Source organism: Rhinopithecus roxellana, chromosome 13 (genome assembly GCF_007565055.1).
Source record: "Rhinopithecus roxellana isolate Shanxi Qingling chromosome 13, ASM756505v1, whole genome shotgun sequence".
Classification (NCBI taxonomy): domain Eukaryota; kingdom Metazoa; phylum Chordata; class Mammalia; order Primates; family Cercopithecidae; genus Rhinopithecus; species Rhinopithecus roxellana.
Window position 1 is genome coordinate 44,564,355 of NC_044561.1, and position 26,113 is coordinate 44,590,467.

Sequence of the window (26,113 nt, forward strand, 5' to 3'; positions counted from 1 at the left end):
AAATTGTCGTAAAAAGAGGTAATCAAAGGGTATGCTGGAAAAAAATGCAGGAAAAGATGTATTACAGAGTTGTATTAAGCAGTGAATTAATAACAATATTCTAATAGTTTTCTAGATTTTGTGCTGCTTATCCACTTTTCATTTGTAATTTTATTATAATTTATTTTCCTATTCTAAATAAACATTTGTTTTAACCTAATTTTATATTCATAATGCTGTATGCGCTTTCTCTTTTAGATTTTTTTTTAAATGTATTTCATTAAGCTAGGCATGGTGGCTCACGCTTGTAATCCCAGCACTTTGGGGGGTTGAGGTGGGTGGATCACCTGAGGTCAGGAGTTCGAGACCAGCCTGGCCAACATGAAGAAACCCTGTCTCTACTAAAAATACAAAAATTAGCCAGGTGTGGTGACTGGCGCCTGTAATCCCAGCTACTTGGGAGGCTAAGGCAGGAGCAACATTTGAACCTGGGACAGGTTGCAGTGAGCCAAGATCACATCATTACACTGCAGCCTGGGCAACAAGAGTAAAACTCCATCTAAAAAAAAAAAAAATGTATTTCTTTAGAGATGGGTATCACTATTTTGCCCAGGCTAGACTCAAACTCCTGGGCTCAAACAGTCCTCCTGCTGCAGCCTCTCGTGTAGCTGGGACTATAGGCTCATGCCACCACACCGGGCTTGTGTGCTTTGTCTTGAGGAGGCCTTCTTCCATGAAAGGGCTGTGTATGCAAAGTAGTCCCCAAATGCCAAAGGAGCCAAGAAACCAAAGAAGGAGGCAGACAAATCCAGCTTGTCAGTATTGGTTGATGTATTGGGGAACTTACACATGGAAGCGTAGCCCTGGGCAGCCACAGGACAGGTGACTCTCTGCACTGTTACTCCCCAGACCCGGGGCTTATATACCACAGGGAAAGAGCATATATGCTCCAGCAAGACAAAGGCAATCTTCAGTACAGCAAGAATGCCATGTGCACTATGGCCTCTAATTTGTGCGGTAACGTCAAGATTGACACGTTCTTACACTAGAGACAGTAGATAAAGCGGAAACCAGGAGGTGTTCACGGGACTGGGGCCGATCAGACGTCAACATGGTGGGTTAGCATCCAAGAGGGAGCCACTTTTGTCTCCACATGCCCCCTGTTTAGAGACATAGCCCCCAGATTATGTCTCTAAAGGACACTTTGGGGTGAGCTGTTTCAGGGTGAACCGAAGATGTCAGGGATGAACTGAAAACGTCCTTGACATTTGTTAAACCAACTCGAAAGGACATTTTGGGGTGAACTGATGACACTTGGCCTCTGAGTAACTCAGGGAAGGGGAGGGTGCGTGAAGCAGAGCCATGCAAGATGGGGAGTCGGGCTCCCCTGGGAGGTGCTTGCTTACCTGCCCAGGAAGAAGGGGGTAGCCTGGCACTGGGGAGAGAAAGGAGAGGCAGAGTCTGAGACAGTCCTCAAGAAATGTGAACGAGGTGCAGGTGGCAGCCTCCAGCACACTAAGAAACCAAAGCATGTGCAAAGCAGGCCAAAGCCTGGCCTTCGGGTGGCCCTTCTCCCCAGCCACCTGCAGGGCCTCCACAGTGGCCTGGGCTCCACACAGAGAAGAGAAGGAGTGGGAGGAAGCCCTGGAGGGCAGCGGGTGATCTCCTACCTGAGCCAGCCATGTACCCATCGCACTGCATTTGAGGAGCGTTGCATATGGCAATCCTCGTGTTCTAAGGGCTTCCTACCTCCCTTGTGGAAAATCTGAGAGAGAGGTTTGGGTACAGAATTACTCTCCTAGCTCAGCCAGAAGCCAAACTTCCATTCACCGTCTCCCGCAGAGTTACAGTTGTCTCTATCCAAGGAGAAGACACCACTGAAAAGCCATGGCAAAACCACCTGGTCACCTTCAGTTTACAAAACTTGAAGCAGAGGCTAGTTCAGAAAGAAAGGATAATAAAGAGGTTTATTTGCTATTGTAAACCGACTTAACACACAGCTGAGAAAGAAAGACTAAAAATCCTCTAATAAAGGTTGTTAACTGACAGAAGCATTTTGTTTTTGTTCATTTTTTGAGACAGGGTCTCGCTCTGTCACCCGGGCTGGAGTGTAGTGGTGAGGGTCTCAGCTCACGGCAACTGCAACTTTCCGGACTCAAGCGATCCTCCTGCCTCAGCCTCCTGAATTGCTGGGACTACATGTACGCAGCACCGCGCCCGGCTAATAACAGAAGCATTCTTACGATACAATCTCCTCTCAGCTCACTTCATCTTAGTCCTGGAGGTCTGATTGTCTAGTTTCTTCTTCTTCAGAATTAATGTTTCCTGAAAAGAAAAGAGAAACATGAGTATATCACATATTTGCTTTGTTCTATTTTTTAAAGTCTTTATTCACTAACAGATCTTTTGCCAAAAAAAATATTATAACTATTAAGCATTCATTAGTCAAAAATGGAATGTTAAATTTTATCTCATACGCGTTTCAACAGTTTTTTCTTTTGGTATCAGAAATAAAATAAGTAAAATACATACTCAAAGTAAATGCTAAGACAAGACTATCCTCAGTAACATCAGTAATCCTCTTATGCCTGCACACCTGTCCAAAACAGCCAGCTTTGTGGATAAAACATGTAATTGCTTGGCTGTTAATTAAAAGAAAAGCAGCTGGGTGCAGCGGCTCACGCCTGTAATCCCAGCACTTTGGGAGGCCAAGACAAGCGGATCACTTGAGGTCAGGAGTTCAAGACGAGCTCGGCCAACATGGTGAAACCCCGTCTCTACTAAAAATACAAAAATTAGCTGGACGTGGTGGCGCATGCCTGTAAACCCAGCTACTTGGGAGGCTGAGGCAAGAGAATCACTTGAACCTGGTGGCAGAAGTTTCAGTGAGCTGAGATCGCGCCATTGCACTCCAGCCTGGGCGACAGAGCAAGACACCATCTCAAAAAAAAAGCAGAAATTTGCCACATTCTTATAAGATGCTACATTTAAGCGTTTTGTGAAAGGTGGAGTTATTTTTTATTATTAATTAAACTCTATAACTTTTACTGTTGGGCATATTAAAGAAGAAATTAGTAGGGTAAGTCTCCAATGTGATGTGGGATTCGTGATGAATACATGTTGAACTTGGATTATTTTGATAAATGTTCTGCCAACTAAGCCTATTTTGTATTACTCCCTTTTCACTTAGGGCCCTCCTGACACTGTGGGTGTGACCTTTTGCTGGGGGCTGTCCTGTGCCCTGCAGGGTATTCAGCACCGTCCCCGGCCTCCACCCAGGAAGATGCCAGCAGCACCTCCCTCACCATCCTCCCAAGTCTCCAGACATTGCAAATGTCCCCTGGAGCCCCCAAAACCACTGAGTTAAGGGGGTGTTCCCTCTGTCCAAGGCGGTGCATGAACCCACAGTGTCAGACGCCCGCTGGTACTGGGCATCATCCACCGGGTCCCACCTCTCCCAGTCTGGTTTTCAGGATTCCTCCTTCTCCATGCCCTCCATTATCTCCTCCACCAAAGTTTCTGGGGCCTCCTGCCTTGCCTGGCTCCAGGGTACCCATCCTCATTGCCCCAGAGAAGCTCAGAAAGCAAGCCTGATACAGGCAATCCCTACAGCCCCCAGAGGTCCCGTCCACTGGGCTCAGCGTCAGGTTCAAAGGCTATCTGGTTCCAAGGGAAAGGGGCCACCTCCCTACCCCCACACTCTTCTGCTGTCAGACTCTGCTCTCTGCCTGGAATTTCCTTCCTGGTTTCACCCATTCCTTGCCACCTCCCTCCCAGCTAACCCAGAGTATACTGGTCCTGCCCCAGGTGAGTCATTACCTCTCCTGGGTAGATGGTAACACGTCCCTGTCACTGCAGGGAACTCACTGATTCCTTTATTCCAGCTTCCCATTAGGTATTGAAGGGTGACAGCCCAGCCCCTCACTTCCACACTGCCTATCAAACCCAGTGTCTCCCCCTCCAGCTGTGCTCCACTGTGGCTCAGGGCTGACATCTGTGGGCACAGCTGGATGCTGCTCTGACACCGTGCATACTCTAGCCGCACAGTCCTAACAGAATCCTGTGGACCCCCTACCCACCAGGGCTCACTCTATCCACCCTGTGCAAGTCAGAGAAGCAGAGACCATGCTCACTTGCAAAGCCAGGTTTCCACCTGACCCCACGTTGCACCTCAGCACCGCCTCACTGAGTTCATCGCTACAGCGCTCAGGGCAATTACCGATCACGAAAGTCTATGCATGCTTCAAGCATCTAAGAGAAAACGCTTTATGTGATTTCATTATTTCAGGTATTATTTTCAAAGGAATGGGAAGTATATTCTTAATTTACAACAGAGATAAACTAAGTGGAATGGGACTGCAGACCCTGTGCCCGAGGCCACCGTGCCCACGCTGTTCCCAGATGGCCCTTTCCCTCACAATCATGATGCCCTCTTTCAGTCAGATGTGAAAAGTGCATTAAGGGAAGAGAGTCCTCTCTCCGGGCTTTCTGCAAGTGCCCACAAGCACTTGGGGAAAGATTTTTAAAGATTCCAGGAACCCGAAGCTTCAGTCAGTCAGAACTGAGGTCAGATCCCTGCCCTATGAGCTGGTAGAGGCAGAAGTTTCTAGATTAATCTTACATCCAAACCCATTTAAAAAGAGCTAGTTCCCAACAGCACTCATCTTAAACCACACTCCCGTGAGTCAGCCCTGCTAAAAATCATGCAAATCCCAGCACTTTGGGAGGCCGAGGTGGGCGTACTGCATGAGGTCAGGAGTTTGAGATCAGTCTGTCCAACACGGTGAAACCCTGTCTCTACTAAAAATACAAAAAAATTGGCCAGGCATGGTGGCATGCACCTGTAATCCCAGCTACTTGGAAGGTTGAGGCAGGGGAATTGCTTGAACCAGGGAGGTGGAGGTTGCAGTGAACCAAGATCGCACCACTGTACTCCAGCCTGGGTGACAGAGCGAGACTCCGTCTCAAAAAAAAAGAAAAAAAAAAAAGAAAAAAATCACGCAAGAAAAGAAACCCAGGCTCTGCATGTCTGACGGGGCTCTCCAGCCTGGTGGCGGTCCTCCTGTGACAAAGAGCATGGGCACCGCTGCACACCCAGGCCATTCTCACTGCAGCCTAGCTTGCAGGAGGGTGCAAGGGAGTAATGTTTTGTGATGGCTCCAGTGAGGGCTCACAGGGGGCCCCCTAAGCCTTCCCCAAGTCCCTGGGGCCCAGCTGAAGGCAGACCTTGGTGGAGGGAAGGGGAATCCCACTGTTCATGGCCCCTGTGGGAAGGCCCTCGCCCCACTTCCCTGCGCAGGGACCTCACCCTCGTCCATGTCATAGCGGAACTCCTCCTGGTCATACTCCCGGCTCTCCTCCCGGAGGACATCTGCGTCTTCATCTCCAGGCCTCATGTCTGTCTCACCCTCGAAGCCCTCCAGCAGAGCCTGGGCCTCCTCCCCAGGTTCTCCTGCACCTGAGATAAAGCACAGGTCAGAAGCCTGAGTTCCTGGGAACAATGGAGCCTGCAGACCTGTGCAGGGCAGCTGTCCCCTGGGCTGCCGTGCCCCCACCCTCCCCCTCCCACTGGCAGCACCTCGTGTTCCCCATCTCAACATCCACCCAGCCCAGCCCAGGCCCCACTGCAGTCAGTGGCTCAGGGATGGGAGCAGGTAGTCTGATAACTTTAATTCCTGAGGGTGTTGATGAGACTATTGAGAAAGAGAAGTCCCCTGGGGTTCCTGAGAGTGCCAGCCAGAGGAGCCAGCACAGAGGAGAGCTGGGACAGAGGGCAGAGGCTGCCGGGCCATGCTGTGGGCTGTCCCTGAGCTTCCCAGTCATGAAAGCCAAGAAATTCTTAGCAGCAGGAGCATTCTTTCACGGAGCCAATCAGAGTTGGCTTTCCTCCCCTTGTCATGGAAGGGATCTCACCCGGCGTAGCCACCTTCAACTTTCCCCAGCACATTAAGGACTTCCAGGAAGACCACTGGGTTGGACACAGAGGCACCATGCGGACCCTTCTTCAGGGAAGGACTGTCCCCCTGGCTGCTGTCAGTGCCAGCCCGGGGTCACACCCACATTCACTCACTGACCTAGGTGAGGGCATAAAGGTCCCCAGGACGCCACAGTGCTCCCCACAGAATGAAGCAAGGTTGTGGAGGCCACGCCTCTGCCTCTGTCCAATCAACCCTGTTTCTTTCCTCTCCCCTCCGCTCCCTGGGAGTGTCCTCCAATCCCAAAGACTCTCCCTAATAACATCCCGTACACTCAACTGACCCAGCATCTGATTTTCAGAGAGTCCAACTACAGCTGGCCTGAAAACAGGATGTCCACAACTCCCACAGCCTAAAGGCACCTCACACCCTCCATCCCACAGCTCAGGGGTGCCCCACACCCTCCACCCCACAGCCCGGGGTTGCCCCACACTCTCAGCTCCTGGACCCTCTTGGCCAGGTCCGTCCGTAGAGGTCGGCTCCTTGGGGAGGGCTGGTGTCCACAGGGCTAATTCCGTGATTTTGGTAGCCTTCCATTTTGGAACAACAGTTACTAATTCTTCCTCCTCTTCCTCTTCTCCTCTTTCCTATTTTAAGTGCAAAAATGTACATTTACCAACATTTGTGTCATCTTGGTCTGGAATGTTGAAAGTGAGGGAGGAAGGACAGGTTTTGAAAGACAGGTTTTGGCTTGTGTTTCAGCCTTTTTAGGATGTCACTCAGGAATCAGACCAGTTGCCGACTATCTGTGATATAATCTCAGGGTTGAGAACGGATCTTGAAAGAGCCAGGGTGAGAAATAAGGTCTCCAGAGCAACATTATATATAAAGCTGGCGAGCTTTATAATGGGCACCACGAAAGGCTTTCAGGTGAGCATGTCGCAGTCGCCTGCAATAGCTAAGACATGGCCAGGACTATGTGGCCAGAACTGAGTGGCCAGGATTAAGTGGTCTTTTCAATTGTTTGGCCACATTTTCCAATTCTAATATAAAAAATTCTTATATTATATAATTGTAGGTCTATTGAGCTTAGTAGAAACACAATTATTTGTATTATTCTTTATATAAATAATAAAAGAAACATCCATATGTTTTAGGCTTAGGCCTAAGAAGTTCCTAAGATGTCCATATGATATGGATTTGCATAAACATGAAAGCGCTAGTGTCAATGGGGAAAAATAAAATGCAAGGAAAGCAGAATGAGAGTTCATCAAGTCTGAATGGGGAACACTTTGTACTAAAAAACGTATGGTTTCGACAATGGTGAGCAGCCAACATGTGCCAATTTTGCCAAGCATATTTGCCTCCTTCTCAGTTTTGTGACTATCACAAAATTCCAAAGATCTCAGCATCAGCACTATGACTACGGAACACTTCGCTGCCACATAGGTGATAATACCGATGACAGAGAGGGGCAGACACCTGCCTCTTCCACTGAGTCACTGGGACATCAATTACTGTCTATTTTGGTCTCAGAGTGTTCCAGTGTGGCCACCCATGAAGGCTGACACCAGCGCTGCAGGACAGGGTCCTCAAACTTGGCTTAGATCAGGATCACCCAGAAAGCACTAAAAGACAGATTGCTAGCCCCACCCCCAGAGTTTCAGACGCAGCAGGTCTGGGATAGCGTCCAATAAGCTGCATTCCTAACAGATTCCCAGGTGAAGCTGACAGCGCTGGTTTGGGGACTGCACTCAACTTTATGTATAAAACCAAGAGGTGGAACCCTCTTACATTGCTGGTGGGAATGTAAAATGCTGCCGCTACTGTAGAAAACATTTGGCAATTCTTCAAAAAGTGAAACAGCATCACCCTATGACCCAGCGATTCCACTCCTCGGTATATAACCAAAGGAACTGAAAACAGAGATTCGAACAGATGCTTGTATACCAGTGTTCACTGCAGCATTATTCATAATAGTTAAAATGTGGAAGCAACTCAATTGTCCATCAACAGACGAATGGATAAGCAAGAACCTTGAAAACGTCATGCTAAATAAAAGAAGCCAGACACAAAAGAACAAATACAGAATGAATTCATTTATACACAACATCTAGAATAGGCAAATGCATAGAGAAAGAAAGTAGATTAAAGGCTGTCAGAGACTGGGCGAGGTCGAATGGGGAGTTGTTGCTTAAGAGGTACAGAGTTTCTGTCTGGGATGACGGACAAGTTCCAGAAAGGCATCGTTCTCACAACACTGAATGTACTGAATGCCACTGAAAGCATGCTTTAAAATGGCAAATTTCAAACTCTATAAATATACATATAAAACCATAATTTAAAAAGAAACAGGCCGGGCGCGGTGGCTCACGCCTGTAATCCCAGCACTTTGGGAGGCCAAGGCAGGCGGATCACGAGGTCAGGAGATCGAGACCATCCTGGCTAACACGGTGAAACCCCATCTCTACTAAAAAATACAAAAAACTAGCCGGGCGTGGTGGCGGGTGCCTGTAGTCCCAGCTACTTGGAGGCTAAGGCAGGAGAATGGCGGGAACCCGGGAAGTGGAGCTTGCAGTGAGCCGAGATCTCGCCACTGCACTCCAGCCTGGGCGACAAAGCAAGACTCCATCTCAAAAATAAATAAATAAATAAATAGAAATAAAAAGAAACAGGGTGTGAGCCATGGGCTGCAGCTTGGCAACCCCTGCTCTAGAGGGTGTACGTTCCCCTTACCAGGGAAAGAGAACATGGAGGCTCTTCTGTTCCACGACCATCCTAATCCACCCCCACAGCACAGTGGGTGGCCTTCGACAAAGCCCTCAGGTTGCTGCTGCATTATTTCATGGGTGGTTTTTCCTAAACAGCAACAGGGCTTGGGGCTTATATCAGTAATTCTCCCTCAGATGTTACTGATGCTCTTTCTACCTTTCTCTCATCGTCCTGAAATACTGACTTCTAGGAACTTTTTCCAGTAAAGTCTAAAGCTGCAAAGCACTTAATAAGATGGGCTTTATTTTTATCACTGCACAAATTTAAAAACTTTCTCAGTCACCAGTAAACCTAAACAGTTGTTACCAGTGCTGACAATATATCCATTTAACCAATAGGTTCCTTCAGGGAACAGGTGAGAGGTGTCCAACCCCATGGAAATCCCAGCAAAATACTAAATACATCCCTGTCACAATCGAATCCTAAAGCCGACTGTCTTTCTTAAGCTTCTGACTATGTATGTAAGAGGTTACACACACACACACACACATAAATGGAGTGGAACCTCGGGGGAAGACAGTATGTCAAATTCCTCTATGTTTTGTAAGATGCAGATGACTTATAGGAAGCTGCCTTCCACCCAGACTACAGCACCCTGCGGTGCATGAAGAATCCATGTTCAGAGGAGGTAGGGCCTCATACTTAGCAACGAAATCAAGCATTTTGGCCATTTCATTTTCTGGTTTGCTAGGGACCTGCCCCTAGCCAGTGGTTCCTTTTAGCTGGAGCAAAGCAGGAGAAGAAGCAGCAAAGAAGACAGGGCACTGTGAGGTCACACAGGATTCTGGTCACAGCCAAGAAGGTGGACCATGAGCAACCACGGGCTGTTTTGGGAAACTAAATAACCGTGGCCAGAGTGATGTGCAGAAAGTAGAACATCGCAGGAGCAGGAATCAGGAAAAGAGGGTGGCTGAGGTCAGGGCTGAGAGTGCCCTGGGGATGTCCAGACTCTGGCCACTCGGGAGGCAGCAACGGAGCATGGACAGTCACTCGATCATGGGAGGTTAAGGGATAAAGATTCAAAGACTCCCTTCTGTTTTAGAATCTAACAGACTCCAGGAAGAAAAACGAGAAAAGTTTATAAAACTGTCTGGAGGGCTGGGCACGGTGGCTCACACCTGTAATCCCACCACTTTCAGAGGCTGAGGCAGGCGGATCATCTGAGGTCGACAGTTTGAGACCAGCCTGACCAATATGGAGAAACCCCGTCTCTACTAAAAATTAAAAATTAACTGGGCGTGGTGGCACATGCCTGTAATCCCAGCTACTCTGCGCGGGGGTGAGGGGCCAAGGCAGGAGAATCGCTTGAACCCGGGAGGTGGAGTTTGCAGTGAGCCGAGATCACACCATTGCAGTCTAGCCTGGGCAACAAGAGCAAAACTCCGTGTAACGACAACAAAAAAAAAAACTGTGGAGAGCACTGAATTGAAAACCTGGTGATGAGTTTAGACTGAGGATTCCAGGCCAGGGCCCTTGGGGTGAAAGGATGGAGCACTAGGCAGAGACAGCAGTGGGTGGCACGGAGCAGGTGCAGGACAGACCCTTGTGCACAGGATCTCTCGCAGCCTTCCAAGCTCCCTGCAGTGTGCCGTCTACCTCCTGTGACCAAGAGTGGCTTTCCCCAGCCTCACAGCCAACCCCAAGGTGACGAGGAGTTGGTTTAAAGCAGGGCCTCTGGGTGATGCCAGGGGGTTGAAGAGGGACACAGCAACGAGAAAACAAAACGAGATGACTCGGCTCAGGTTGCGGCATAGTTGGGGTGTCTGTCCCCTTCAATTCCCATATTGAAATGTGACCTCCAGGGTTGGAGGTGGGGCCTGGTGGGAGGTGTTTGAGTCAAGGGGGCGGATCCCTCACGAATGGTTTGGTGCCCTCCCTGTGGTGATGAGTGAGTTCTTGCTCTATTAGTTCACATGAGAACTGGTTGTTTAAAAAAAAAAAAAATACCCGGCACCTCCTCCCCTCTCTTTTCCTCCTCTTTTGAGCTGTGGTGCCAGCTCCCCTTCACCTTCCATCATGAGTGGGAGCTTCCTGAAACCTCACCAGAGGCCAGGCAGTTGCTGGTGCCATGCTTCTTCTATGGCCTGCAGAACTGTAAACCAAGTAAACCTCTCTTCTTTATAATCTACCTAGCTTCAGGAATTCCTTTATAGCAGCACGAAAAGGACTAACCCAGATTGAAAGGGCACTGATGTGATGGTGGGCCCAATAATCCGTTCCTCGGCTTTCTTCAGAAAGAAAGTATGCAGATATGGGAGACTTTGTGTACAATAATATATTCTTAACTCACTAGGAAGGGACGCCTCGAAAACTTCAGAGACCAAAAAGCAAACAAAAGCATGATTCCACGCGTGTGTCTGCCAGGTTCACGCTCCTCCTTAAAACTCAAAACTTCTTACCATGAGAATGACCTCAGCTAAAGAAATAAGTCAAAAGGATCAAAACCAGTACCAGGGTCAGGAAATGTTACTGAATTGCTAATTATCTACAGGGATTGCTCAGACATTAATAATGAGAGGAATAGGAACACAGATATTCCCACCTCAACACACATATGCATATCTCAATGCCTTGTAAGGGCAATATTAGCTGACTAGCTTTACTATCGACCAGGGAATGCCAATGTAGTGTTAATATTAATGTTAGATATTGGAAAGGAAAAAGAGAGAGAAAGACTTACCAATGGCACGTTCAGAGGAGCATGCCGCACACCGGACAAGCTAACAGCCATTGGACAAACTGTGGCAACACCAGTTACAGATTCAGTTGTCACTTCTGGGACCTAAGGCTGTTTAGAACCCTCCCACTCAGGGTTAGTTTTTTATTTGTTGTTTGTTTGTTTGTTTTTGAGACAGAGTCTCACTTTGTCACCCAGGCTGGAATGCAGTGGCGTGATCTTAACTCACTGCAAACTCCGCCGCCCAGGTTCAAGCGATTCTCCTGCCTCAGCTTCCTGAGTAGCTGGGATTACAGGCATGCACCACTATGCCCAGCTAATTTTTGTATTTTTAGTGGAGACAGGGTTTCATCATGTTGGCCAGTCTGGTCTCGAACTCCTGACCTCAAGCAATCCACCCACTTCGGCCTCCCAAAGTGCTGGGATTACAGGCGTGAGCCATTGTGCCTAGCCAGGATTAGTTTCTATTGACAAAAGCGGTATCTATCAACAAAGTCTAGAGTTCTGCAATAACTGGGAAATGATATTGTTTGCTTCTGGCAATTTAGTTCTGTACTAACACATGCAACCAAGGAAAATGGAAATGGGAACGTTCCTAAGAGTTGGCAGAACTTTTAGGCAAATCACCTCCAACCTTGTAGGATCAATAGTTTTGAGCAGCTATTTGCCTGTTAATGTAAAAACCCCATACATGGTTTGCAACTTACCATATCTGTTAAACGATATTCACCATGTTGTTCACACCCAACATCAAATATATACTTTCCAGGGCCAACAGGCTGCGAGCAAAGAGAAACCATTCTTAAATGTCAACACCCAGCAGAAAATACAAAATACAAATGTCACCACCACAATACCCACCTCAAATCACAAAATTGGGTAAAGTCTAACATGGATTAAAGAATGCTTTTATGAACTCATGGCTAATGGAATTGGGAAGTATGTGCCCTGTTTTGTTTACTTTTGAAAACTTTAACCACATTTTACTTTTTTATAAAAGTGCTGTATTCATTTTCAGAAAACCTCAGTGAGTCAGTATCCATAGGCAAACTAGCTAGAGATGGAACTACTAATATGTTGATGCATTCTTTGTAACTTTGCTTCTAGTGTACATTGTTAAATAAAAATCTGATCATAATTGTACATACTAACTCACACTCTATTTTTACTGAGAAATATGGTATGAACTACTTCTCATATTTACAAATATTCTTTCCTAACACCAGTTGCCACCTGGTATTTTATTTCATCTATGGATTGTAACCTATTTTACTCAGTTACTATTGTTGGTATTTGGGATACTGATTTTTTTTTTTTTTTTTTTTACAAAGAACGCTCGGGTAAACGTACTCTGAGTTACAACTTTATGTATGCTTTTGATACCGTTCTTAAATTCTCAGAATTTCTGGACAAAAGCATACATGTATTTTGATTAGATGAGGCTCTGATCACTTCATTCCCACAACTGCACTTAAGAGTCCCAGATCCTCAAACTCTTGATTTTAGGAGTGTAAAAATTTTCTATTTTTGCCTGTGTTTTCATATAAAACAACGGGGTCTCACAATTTTAATTCACTTCATTTCAGTTGTTAGTAAGCCTGCATTTTTTTCAAGATTTTTAGCCATTTAAATCACATTGATTGATAAGACACTTTATATATTAAATGTTGCAAATATTCTCTCCCCATTTGACAGTCATCTCTTAGATTTTTTTTACAGCATTTTCTAATCTATAAGAAGTTATTTTTATAAAGCTAAACTTACTGGTTTTTCCTTTCTATTTCTGTTTAGAAAGTTCTCTTTCCTCATTTCAACGTTAATATTCATCGACATTTTTTTCTATATTTCCTAGGGTACATATAAGTGTTTACTCCTTCTGGAAAGTATCTTCATCTGTGTGAAGGCAAAACTATTATTTTCCTCCCAAATAATTATCAAGTGTTCCTAGCACTATGTCTTGACTCCTCCCATCATCCCTTTATTAATTTGACATCCTTATTGTGTGTGAAATTATTTTATGTACTGGAACCTGTCTCTAGACTTTCTAATTTGCTTCATCGGTGTGTGTGTGTGTGTGTGTGTGTGTGTGTGTGTGTGTGTGTGTCTGTGTGCATCCTGGTATCACACTGTTTTAATTATTGAAGCTTTGTAGTACTGATAACTCGTCCACAAGGACATGTACAGGGAATTTTCTGAGGAAGACACACAAACCAGCAATAAACAGGTGACAAGATGTTTGACCTCACTAGTAATCAGGGAAGTACACATTAAAACAATGAGATGACATTTTTTACCCATAAGATTGGAAAAAAAAAAAAAAACAACAACATTAAAGACTGAGAATATCCAATGTTGATGAGAATATATGCCAAAGAGACTCATATTCTATTGGCAAGAGTATTAACTGACACCACTTTTTAGGAAAATGGGCACTACCGATTGTGATTTTAAATGCCAGTCCTCAAAGTTTTCACAATTCCATTATCTAACCTACATAATAGTCTCAAATGTGCAAAATGACAAAGATGTATCTTTATGTATATTTTTGTATCCCGATACAGTAGGATCCTAATTATGTAATTAAAACCCCCAAACAATAATTCTGTGTCAGATGACTGTATTAGAATGTACTTACGGCTGGGCGCGGTGGCTCAAGCCTGTAATCCCAGCAGTTTGGGAGGCCGAGACGGGTGGATCACGAGGTCAGGAGATCAAGACCATCCTGGCTAACACGGTGAAACCCCGTCTCTACTAAAAAATACAAAAAAACTAGCCGGGCGAGGTGGCGGGGCCTGTAGTCCCAGCTACTCTGGAGGCTGAGGCAGGAGAATAGCGTGAACCCGGGAGGCGGAGCTTGCAGTGAGCTGAGATCCGGCCACTGCACTCCAGCCCGGGCAACAGAGCGAGACTCCGTCTCAAAAAAAAAAAAAAAAAAAAAGAATGTACTTACATGACACACAGGAATAGCACGGAAGGATTGGGCCCAGGGCAGTGGGGCAGGATCCTAGTGTTTAAATGCTTTACAATTGAAATGTACTTGTGTATTATTTGTATAATTTAAAGTTTTTTACTAACTAGCAAAACAAAGCCTCCATATTTACCCTGGTTTTTCAGACTGGTTTAGGCTGGACAAGCTGATTGATTCTTCCAGATTCATTTTCATCAAATTCCCTTCCTCTGCAACCACCTTCCCATCTCCTCCAAAAAGACCCACAGAAATTTGCTGGGAATTATATAAACAATGTGTGGGTTTGAGGGGAATGTGCTGTTTTAATGAAGACTAAAAGTAAAATCTGTGGTTAGGGCATGAATTATATATAAATGAAAACTGGGTTCTAAGAGAGTCTGAAGAGCCTTCATTAAATCAGCTAAACATTCCCTCTGTCAACTTCTAACACCACCGATTTGCTCGCAAATTCTCTCTTCAGGGAAAGTTTCTGCTCAACCCCTGATCAAAGCTGCCACAACGGCCTGAGTATTAGCTTCTGAATTATTCAAGGTTTCTCTGTACAAGAAGGCCAGAGGAACCACCAAGTCTTCCAAGCAGAAACAGCCCACCGTGGGTGCTGGAAGCTGGCAAGCCTCCAGACCCAGGGCCAGGCCCTTGGTAGCCTCAATTCCCACCACGACTAGGAGCATGTAGGCTGGCCTGCAGCACGAGGAGGGAGCTGGGGGTCTTCCTCCCCAGGGATGGCGCACCACCCCTTCCAGAGAAACAAAACACAAACCCCTCCACGCTCAACTGCAGGAAACAGATATTTGGTATCTGATTTACTGATGAGAAGGAATACACACAAGAGGTTCCGATGCCCCCACGTGTTCTATAACAATACAACAGGTCCCCGCTAAAAGACAGTGGGACTTTCTGCTGAGACCCAGAGAAATGGGCCAAACCCTCCCTCCCCCCAATTCTGTCCTCCGTGGGTACCAGAGGCTCAGAGAACGGCACGGCTGTCTTGTTCCCCACATTTGAATAGGCTGGACTCAGTTTTCTCTGAGTTTTTAGTATTCTCCGGTCACACATTCGCACAGGCTGCCAGAGGGGGTTATTTTGTACTTTGTTGGCAAATGTCACTTCCCATGGACTTACATTTTTGTTCAAGAACTTGCCCTGGTACCTGTGGTTCAGGTGAATGAGCTCGGCTGCACCCTCCTGCTGTCCGTTCACCCAGGTGCCAACATACTTACTGCCCGTCTCTGCGTATAAATAGGTGCCTTGCCCATGCCTGGTTAAGACAAGGGGAACATGGTATTTTGTTCCAGCACAGTGAAAAATCTCCCAGGTTTAAAACACAGACATTGACATTGAGGGGGGCCTAGGCTGATGCAGGCTCAAGAGCGATGTAGCTTCTATATCTGTGTCCAGTCAGAAGGTGCCACCTGCTCAGTGTGCCCCAAGCACAGGACATTGCCAGAGGCACAGAGGACAGGCCGGCTGGACAGAGGCAAGCCTCCTGTGTGTCAACTGCTTTCCCCAGGGAAGAGGCAGAGCTAGTGGGAGGTGTGGTTCAGGTTCCCCAATGGCTCTTCTGTGCCCTCCACTCCCTGGGGCTCTTGGGTGAAAGACTCATGTGCTCTGCCCCAAATGAGGTGCAGATATCAGTTACTTGAGTCTATACCTGCACAGAAAGGCATCCTTGCCTCAAAGCCATAGGAAGATTGGACTTCCCTGGCAGAGTTGGTAACTGGGCTTTTGTTATGATTCTGTTCCTTAGTAAGTGTAAACAATCTGCAGACATCATGTTCTCACTACATAAGCAAATCCCACAAGACTCAAGATAGAAACCGAACCTTTGGTGAGTAAACCACTCTCCGGTGTAGGTGTCATTATTGATGTAGTAGTATACACCATGGCCGTGCCTCTGGTCATTTGCCCACTCTCCTGAAAGGAACAACACAAAGGCAAGCCCAGGTGAGAAGAAGGGATCGATGCCCTGTACCATGTCTTCAAATTGTTAACCATGGCAGAGGTGGATGTGTTGTGAAGCAAATGAAACTACATTCGGGGCCCCATGCACACACAGACCCCTTCAGCTAAGGAAACCCTGCAGAAGAGAGACTTTTAACAGCACTGACCAAGGCTGCTGTCTGTTTCCACTCTAATGTCCCTCCACCCCTCTTCCTTTTGTGCCAGATGGCATGGGTGCTGAGCCACGGTGGAGAGTGGGCTAAGGGAGGGCTGAGTCAGGGGTTCACGGGGTACAGGTAGAGTGAGGTGTATGGATGTGGGCCATAGTCATGGTGAAGAGTGGGCTAAGGGAGGGCTGAGTCAGGTGTTCATGGGGTACAGGTAGAATGAGGTGTATGGATGTGGGCCACAGCCACCTGCATGTACTAACAAACACAATTTACAGGTTAGTCAGAAGCACCATGAAGACGCAACAAGGAGGGAGACAAACCAGGGTTGTCTGACCCATTGCCAGTGATCCTAACACCACACTTCATTTACCTTGCAAATGTTTAGTGATCCAGCAACAACTCTAGGGCTTGATTGTCTATCCTCAGCCACCTGCCAGCATTTCAGTCTATCTCCCACCCAATCATCTGGCTCCAACGTGCCACCCTAACCCCAGCTGCACAGCAGCTCCATCCGCCGCTGCCATGCCGTGGCTGACCCATGCCTCTGCTTGAACTCTTCCCTCACCTCCTCACCTCCATACAGGCTTCTGCTAAGTCCTTAGAGGCTTGGTAGGAAGTACTGAAATTGGCAAGGATATCATAGAACTCATAATACCACTCCACGATGCAGACAACCGCAAACGACTGTTGTCAACCACAGTATGAGTCCCTGCACTAGAAAACTCAAAATGTCCTCAAATCTTACGGCTCACATATGAAAGAAACTTAATAGAGGTCTCCCAAAGGTGACATCTCTTAAAAACGCGCATATGACACCAAGTCATTAAGCTAAATGATGCGTTTTGAGACTGTGAATAATAAAAAGCAAATGTTGATCAATTTGTTGATCAAAGAGAAAAGAAGGAATTATATTTCTATCCTCTCTATAGAAAACATTACAAAATGGTTGCCATATGGAGAAGCATTCAGAGTATTAGCTAACAAAAGGTAGAGAAAAGCTATTCTAGAAGTATGTCAGACAGTAAAACTCAGGCTACTTAGATTCTGTGATGTTTGCGGTATTTTTAAATTTTTAACATTTTGATTTATTATTACAAATGAAAATTCACTTTCATACCAATTTTATATTTTCTTTTTCTTAAAGAGGGTCCCCAAAATTTATATAAGCTTCTGGCTTACACAAAAACTGGACTTACTTCCACATGAAGATAAAGAATACCCAATAGGCTAAGAAAATGCTAATTATTCAAGCAATATTTGTTTATGTGAATAACCCCAAAATTTACCTACAGAAGGAATTTCTACATATTTATTTCCTCAATCATTCCAGTATTTACTCAGCACCTACAATGTCCTGTGCACTTTGTGAGATGAACAAACAGCTGTACAAAGGACAGTGCATGTCCCCAGGGCGCCAGCACCAGCCTGGGGATGGGAGGTTGGCACCTGAGCAGCAGCCGAGGACAGGGAAGGCAGCACAAAAAGCTACATGGCACAACTTCAAAAAGTGGGTAGTCATTCAGAAAACAGCAGGCTTACCAAAAATTCATGGAGAGAGGGAAGGTGGCAACCACTAACAATTAAGGAAGAGGACTAGGCCCCATGATGTGATGTGTGACAGGAACAGCATGAACAAGAGAGATGAAGACCCCCAACTTGAGATAATTCAGTAAAAAATACTTCAGGTCCCTGAACCTAAAGTAACCACGAGAATGTGCAAATACCTAGAGGGATGTGTCTGGATCTTAAGGGGCAGTGATGTGCCTGGATTTGTAGCATTTGCCAGTTTCTGTGGTGTAAACACTCACACTGTGGCCAATTTCAAGCTACACATGGAGCTGGGAAGAGATGCACAGAATGGGTTTTTATGAGCTATTGTGAGGTGGTTCCAGCACAGCCCTGGGGCACAGAGACCTCAGCTGAAACAGGTACATCATTTGGTTTCTTCCCAACAAAAGATCATGACAACATTATTATATCCCTCCTCTCTTGGCCATGTCAGAGGGTCTCTAGAGTGTCATTGCAAGAAAAAAAATACATTTTGCAGAAAATTTTCAAAAATAAAACAGAACAATAATGTTGCAAAAGATACTAAATTTTGCACCATGAGGACTGTGAGCAAAATTTTTTAAAGTCCCAATCTACTTAAAAAACCTGTTAAGAGGCTCTGCCCAGCATTTTGTAATGCCACCGCAGGGACCCTGCACAAAAGGAGAAGGTAATTCAGAGAAAAGTCACCTGCTGAGGCACATCTCTAACAGCTATGAGTCAAGTTTCCTTTTTTGAGGTGAATGACATTTATAAAGTTTATTATCGTGGCTTTAAATTTGCACTTAATTTTTTTTTAGAAGTCTTTCTACCCCAATCCTATACATTCTGATCATTCTTGACCTTGTCAACTGAGGTTTTTTCCAACTATATTTCTCTTCAGGAGTAACTCCCACAGTTGGTTGGTTGGTTGGTTGATTGGTTAACTGGTTGGTTGGTTGGTTGGTCGGTTGGCTGGTTGGTTGATTGGTTGCTTAACTGGTTGGCTGGTTGGTTGGCTGACTGGTTGGTTGGTTGGTTAGGTGGTTAACCGATTGGTTGGTTGGTTGGTTGATTTGTTGGCTGTTTGCTTGGCTGGTTGGTTGGTTGGTTGTTGGGTTGGCTGGCTGGCTAGTTGGTTGGTTGGTTAGATGGTTCATTGGTTAATTGGTTGGTTGGCTAGTCAGTTGACTGGTTGGGTGACTGGTTGGCTGTTTGATTGGCTGGTTGTTGGGTCAGTTGGTTGGTGTGGAGCTGGGTGCTCCTAGGGTAGAGCAGTGTGTCTGGCACTTGGGATTGAAGACAATTTAAAATGAGAAGCTCTCCAAGATGCTCCTCCCACCTCAAATGCTGGCTGGTCACTGGTGTGCCATGCTGGCCCATGGTCTTGCCAAGCTGGCTCCCTACACTGCTGGGTAAGTCAAACACAGGAGAGAAGAAGCCCACACTTATGGGGAAACACGGAGCGTCAGACCCTGGGTAGGGTTCCGTGTACTTGCCACAGCATTTGGTATGTGTAATAGCTGAAATATGGTTTTACAGATGCAGAACCTGAAAAGCAGAGAGACTGTATGCATTGCCCAAGGTCCCACAGCTGTTGGGTAGCAAGACTGAAATGAAAATTGGAGTCTGTCTGATTCTAACACCATGCTCTCTTCTCCACAAGCATCCCAATAGTCAAGTGCTCATTTTTCCAGCTCCTGCCATTTGAGAGCTTCCAAAAAACCCAGCTTCAAGTTGTCATATCATTCTCGTTTCTCCACAATGTCATTATTAAACTTCTTTGTTTTGATGAGTTCTGTTTGACAGGTAACAAGGCCAGCAGGGAACAGCGATGCTCTTTCTCCTCCTTAACCTCAGAGTCCTCAGCTGGCCCTAAACCCCCAACCCTCAGAATCAGTACATGGGGTCCAGGCCTCCCCAACATCTGGCACCCACCCTCCCCTCCATCTTATCTGCCACTACCCCTAAAAACCTCTGCCTTCCTGCCTGTATCCAAGTCACCCGCCACCCAGAACTGTCTCCCCGCTCCTCTCCTGCAGCACTGTAGCCTCTGCTGGTTCCTGGACTCCCTAATTGGACTTGTCTGACCATCTGGGAGACAGGTAGGGTACTGGGCTTTACGCCGCAGGGTTCTGATGTTGAACACACTGCCCTGCACAAAACCATTCTGGCCCATTGTGATGGCAGCCAGCCAAGATACACTGTTATGAATAACTCAGTCACACATTAACTGAGATTTTGTGATTGGAAGAGTATTGGCTTACTATGTTACAATCTGACCTCAGTTTCCATTACTGCCTTAATGAAGTAAGATACTTATTTAAGCTTTTGTCAGAGAGTAAGTCTCTGGGTAGTGGCTATACCTTGCGCCCTTTAAGATACAAAGCCATCTGGAGAATCAAAAATCCCAACTGCTACCAGATGAGCTTTATATGTTAGCGTGGCACAATAAGAAATATTGGTCTTTATTCATGGTTCCCAGCACAGAGCTCCTAAAACCCTTGAAATTTCCTGACTGATAAGAAATGTTTTTGTTATTCAAAATGAGACTCTTTTGACCACACCTGAACTTATGCAAATGAGGTCCAGGATGGCCTCAAGATGGGACTGAACATCAGAAAGACCAAGTGATAAGAAGATTGGAACCTCTTGCCCCACCCACCAACTCTGGGAAAGAAGAAGGAAGGGGCTGGAGATTAAGCTCTATAAAAACTCTGGAGCAAGATTTGATGAGCTTCTGGGGTGGTAAACGTATCATGAGCCAGGAGGATGGTGCATTCCACCTCCACAAGGACAGAAGCTCCTATGCTTGGGAACCTTCGAGGCCTTGCCCTGTGTACCTCTGCATCTGGCTGTTCATCCATATCCTTTATAATATCCTTTACAGTAAACCAGTAAACCTAAGTAAAGTGTTTTCCTGAGTCCTATGAGCCACTATGGCACATATCAAACCTGAGTAGGGTGTTGTAGGAACCCCCAGTTTGTAGCTGAGTCAGATAGAAGCGTGGGTACCCTAGGGATCCACAACGTGAGGTTGACATCTGAAATGGGGCAGTCTTGGAAACTGAGCCCTTAACCTGTGGGGTCTGTGCTAACTCTGGGTGGTGTCAGAATGGAGTTGCATCATTGGAAACTCAGTTGGTGTACACAGAAGACTGGAGAAGTACATAGCATGGAAAATCCATGCATTTGGTGTCAGAGAAACAGTTACCCCTTTTTAACCTTCATATTCAAAATTCCTTAAATGCCTTATTCTAAATATCTTCGTGTGTGTGTGTGTTGTTCAAATTATATCGATATCTACACTAAAATCAAAAGCGACAAGAATGAGATTAGGTGCATAAGGATTTGGAAAGAATTAAATTAAGCCCCAAATTAAATTGTTTAAAGTTGATTTAAAAAGCAGGTGGTGTTTCTTATACAGCAAGCCTTCTGGGATTTACGAAACAAAACAAAACAAATTCTGTCTAACAGGGACGGTATTAACACCCTCCATCTTGGTCTCAGAATTGGACAGAATCATCACTGACATCTATTAAAATAAGAACCACCTACTGGTTCTTATTTTATCTAGGAGCAAAGCAAGCAACTATAGCTTGCACTTTCTAAGAATATATCCTCCTCACTAAGAAGTGATGCTGTCACACGTGGTACCTCACAGTCCTAGCCGGTTACTGAGCGCTCACTATGGATCAGGCACGGTTGCAGATGCCTCACCATGCTACAGATGAGAAAGCTGAGGCAAGGTCACACCTATTGTCACCAGAGTCCAAGGACAGGGCCACAGATCTTTCTGGAAATCTGAAGAAAACTAGACAATTTCCTTCTTCCTAGGGAAAAAACAAAAAACCCAGAACACAGAATTTTGCATACACTTTCTGAAGACTCGCAGCACGCTCCTCGCCTGTCCCCCTTCCCAGGTTTGGGATATCACTAATGTGTGATCACACCAGGTGACAATGGCACAAGGGGCGGCAGGGAGGCTCTTGGAAATAAAGGAAAAAGAATCCTCCTCAAACATAACGTTGGCCTGTAAGGAATTATGGCACAGATAGGAAAAGTCCGTTTAACAAGGCAGGACAACTCCCAGAAGGAAGCCCTGATGTAAGGAAACACTCGACCTAAAGAAATAACACAACCGTCAGACGCGGGGTTGGTCAGAAATGGAAAATGCAAAGACAGGTTCAGGAAGATGAATGCTGCAGAGCAGCTGAAACCGTGGGTCCACCAGCTCCGAGGCCTGCATCCACCCAGCAGCCTCCCTTTTGTCTGCTCCCAGAACATGGACATGCTGGCCATAGGGACAGATTTCCCACTACAGATTCATTAGTGAGTTAATTAATTACAAGGCTTTCATGTTTCTGCGTCAATCCTGTGAATATAGTAACACAATCTGTTCGTTGAATGACTAATCTGGAGCACTTTCAGCTTTGTCATACATGTCAGTATTCACAGACAAGTTCAATCATAAAGAAAGAAAAGCAAACTTCTGCAACACGAAAATCTGCTTCGTGATAACATTTTACCTTCATATCTGGATCCATCTGGATATATAAAAGTGCCTTGACCGTGCTTTTTATTTCTAACATATTCTCCGATATATCGAGCACCATTTTTAAATTTGTAGGTCCCCTGAAACACATTGATTATATCATTCATGTCATTGCTGAATGTAGCATTTACTAACGGAGCATTAAATAGAGAAAACCATCCAGTCAAGTCAACGGTTCTGACCTGGCCATGTCTTTTACCGAATTCGTAGCTCCCTTCATAGGTGTCTCCGTTAGGTAGCCGCGCCTTCCCGCGTCCGTGCCTTTCTCCTGCCTCATTCCGAGCCCCCTCATATTCCTGGGTAATGAAAATTGACACAATGACAGCTACCATTCAATATGCACTAACCAGATGCTAAGCATTTTATAAATATCATACCCTTGAATCATCCCACTATACTAAATCCTTGGCACTATACTCAATTGTCCCACCTTTCCCACCTTACAGTTGAGGTAGGTAACCACGCCTGGGCTAAATGAGGCCCTGGTCCAAGGCCACACCCCAGCACATGTCCAGGGCGGAAGCCTCATTCCCTCCCTCCAGCAAGGAGCTTGCAATCACTGTGATAATCCTTTACCCTGTAACAAGGTTAACCAATTTGTGAAAAATGCTAGATACTCTAAGCTGTGTTTTTAGGAGGAACATGCTTGAAATAGCACTTGCAGGTAGAACAGTTCCACACAAAAATACCTCCCCATTTGCTTCCTTCAGTAATCCACGATTTCAAAGGCAAATGCCCTGAGAGAAGCAACTCTTTCCTCAAATGATCCCTGGGGTGGGGTGTGGCCTGAAGAGACCTTTGCCCTGCAAGGAATATCTGATGGAAGGGACAGGTAGAGGGCACTGAGGAGTACACAGGGCTCTCCTGTGGATTATCCCTAGTGACAGACTCAAGGTTCAAACACTCATGACCCAATGCTGCAATAATTACATATCTATCTATGGTTTGTTTTTGTTTTTGTTTTTGTTGAGACAGGGCCTCACTCTGTTGCCAAGACTGGAGTGCAGTGGCACAATCTCAGCTCACTGCAACCTCTGCCTCCCAGGCTCAAGTGATCCTCCCACCTCAGCCTCCTGATAGCTGGGACTATAGGCATGCACCACCATTCCCAGCTAATTTTTAATTTTTTTTTTGTTTTGTAGAGACAAGGTCTCACTATATTGCCCTGGCTGGTCTCAAACTCCTGGACTCAAGCGATCCTCCCACCTTGGCCTTCCAAAGTTCTGGAATTACAGGTACGAGCCACCATGCCAGCTCAATTATGTGTCTATCTTAAAAGTAAATCAATAAAAAATGTAACCAAAGCTTGCAATTTTCCTATCCTTCAGAAAATAAACGTTCCTTACTACCTAATACACGGGTATAGAGTGAATGTAGTAAATAATAACATGCTGAAAGCATCCAGTAATGATTTAACACAGGTATCTCATAACATCACACTGTATTTCTTAAATATACATAATAAAATTTATTAAAAATTAAAATTAAAAATGGAATTGGATGTATATAAACTTATCATAACACAAGTACTGACACACTACAATGAGGACTTTAGAAATAAACATCTGTTCAGTTCTTTCCCTCTTCTAGCACTGTTTGGCCCACTAATTCCTACCTAGAATGTAAGGTAAAAATCGGTGACCTTACAGATTTGTTTCAGGGTTAGTTCACATCAAAATGTATAAAAGTCCCCTCCTTCCATCCAAGAGGCTTCCCAATACATCCAATACTGAGCCGCTGGGGTGGCTGAATGAGAGAGAAATCCTTTAAAATGACCCCAAATGTGATCTGAACCTAAAAATTATAGGCAGTAAAAAGTTACAAATCAGTGGGGCCATTTGAGGAGACAAACTAGAAAGCTTGCTGTGCAAGTGTTACAGGTCGGGCTCACCCAGAAGCAGACCCTGAACAAGCAATTTTTTTTTTTTTTTTTTTTTTTTTTTGAGATGGAGTCTCGCTCTGTCGCCGAGGTTGGAGTGCAGTGGCGTGATCTCGGCTCACTGCAACCTCTGCCTCCCGGGTTCAAGTCATTCTCCTGCCTCAGCCTCCCAAGTAGCTGGGATTATAGGTGCCTGCCATCACGCCCAGCTTAATTTTTGTATTTTAGTAGACACAGGGTTTCACCGTGTTGCCCAGGCTGGTCTCGAACTCCTGAGCTCAGGCAATCCGCCCGCCTCGACCTCCCAGAGTGCTAGGATTACAGGCGTGAGCCACCGCGCCTGGCCTGATTTTTTTCAGTGCTCTCCTGGGAGAAAGTTGTAAAGAGGGCAGGGAAGAAGACATGAAAGGGCAGGCAGCTAAGGAAGGATGCCATTGCAGGTGAAGTCCCAGACTTGGCCTAATCCAGCAGGCACTCTAGGGGCATCAATTGCACTGCAGACTTTGTTCTGCTTCTTGCACTAGTTACTGGCTGTCTGACTGGATATGCATTTCAGGCACTTCTGGCTCTCCACACGGGGCAGGTAGTTCCAGTGCACAGAAGTGGTGGCTGAGCAGCAAATCAGGCAGAAGCTGGGAGATGAATGCCCAGAGCTAGCAAAAAGGTCTGGGCAGGCACTGACAGCACCACTGCAGAGTGGCTAGATTTTTCAGTTAATTCTGAAAGTACCTCAACTCTGTACTGTGCATGCAGACCATAGCGGCTAAGGTTCCCTACCTGTCAGCCATGGAGAGGTCACCCTATGGAGTAGGGAGGAACTACTTTCTGGGTGGTAGAAATATTCCCACACAGAACCCAGCTCACAGGCTGGATGTGCAGCTCTTTCTCTTCTCTGCTGCCTAAGCCAGGAAATAACTCCAAAGACCTGGGTCAGTTCAGAAGGAACTGAAGAAAGCACATGTGAGGATACACCTATAAGGTAATATCTTCAGGAACCCTCTTCTGAGCCCAGGGCCTCCTCAGCATTTCTTGGAGTCTGCCAGGAAGCAACTTTCCTCCATGCATCTAAATGCCGGGGGAGCACATCTCAGCTACAGAAATGACTTGTTCAAGGGCAGTATGGCAGCGTGGGATGATCTGCTCATCCAAGAAAACTGCCTCGATGGGAATTAACACAGGGAGGAGGAAACTTCCAAAGCCTTCTGCTGGGAAATCTTTGCCTTTAATGAGAGGCAGGATGGGGGTGGGGGAAGAACGAGGCGGGATGTGGTAACCAGATGTCATTTCACCTTTCACCATCAGCTTCCAGGATGTACGTAGGTGTGTCTGGTGTGGTCCTCGTCCCTGCCGGGGTCTCCTGGGGAACTGTGGCTCAGACCTCTGGCTTCTGCCCCTCCTCACTCTCCAAACCCAACCTCGACGTTCCCCCGCCGCTGCGCACCCCGGGAAGCCCCTTCTTATCAGGAGCTCTCACCCCAATATCATTCTCTCCCTCCTCCTCCAACTCCTCCGAGCCCAGGTCCGACATGGTCTCGCCTCAGCCTGGATCGCAGCCGCAACGCCTCTAGCAGGTGGGTAGCAACCGCCTCCACCGCTGCGTCCCGCGTCGCCATGGAGACGCGGCCGGCCCCGCCTCCCTCCCGGCCCGGAAGATGGGGAGCTGGGACTGGCGAGGCGGACGGCGCGGGAGGAGCCACTGGCAGCCTTTGCATACTGTCATAGCAACGGGA

The 26,113-nt window shown here is 46.3% G+C and overlaps 1 protein-coding gene across 2 annotated transcripts; it reads right to left on the minus strand.

The window, feature by feature from the left end:
* Positions 1-1,919: 1,919 nt before the first annotated feature.
* Positions 1,920-26,079, minus strand: RSPH1 (radial spoke head component 1). 2 transcript variants are annotated; one of them, XM_010383180.1, is made up of 9 exons: positions 25,858-26,079; positions 22,687-22,800; positions 22,479-22,584; positions 16,135-16,225; positions 15,434-15,569; positions 12,051-12,122; positions 6,388-6,541; positions 5,288-5,437; positions 1,920-2,304 (listed from the first exon to the last, which is right to left on the minus strand). In XM_010383180.1, the coding sequence occupies exons 1-9, from the start codon at positions 25,909-25,911 to the stop codon at positions 2,252-2,254; spliced, it is 930 nt and encodes a 309-aa protein (XP_010381482.1). In that variant the 5' UTR covers positions 25,912-26,079; the 3' UTR covers positions 1,920-2,251. The 2 variants fall into 2 exon arrangements, with proteins under 2 accessions (XP_010381482.1, XP_010381483.1); XM_010383181.2 differs by lacking the exon at positions 22,687-22,800 and having other exon boundaries at positions 25,858-25,949.
* Positions 26,080-26,113: the final 34 nt, after the last annotated feature.

What these genes read in the sequence shown, in the direction of transcription:
- RSPH1 (XM_010383180.1), bottom strand. Translation starts at nt 25,911, where the DNA reads ATGTCGGACCTGGGCTCGGAGGAGTTGGAGGAGGAGGGAGAGAATGAT. An exon ending in GAGTGGTTTACTCACCAAAG is followed by an intron (nt 15,570 to 16,134) that starts GTTCGGTTTCTA and finishes TGTCTTAACCAG; the next exon opens with GCATGGGCAAGGCACCTATT. An exon ending in AGAGGGTCCAGGAGCTGAGA is followed by an intron (nt 5,438 to 6,387) that starts GTGTGGGGCAAC and finishes GCTTTATCTCAG; the next exon opens with GTGCAGGAGAACCTGGGGAG.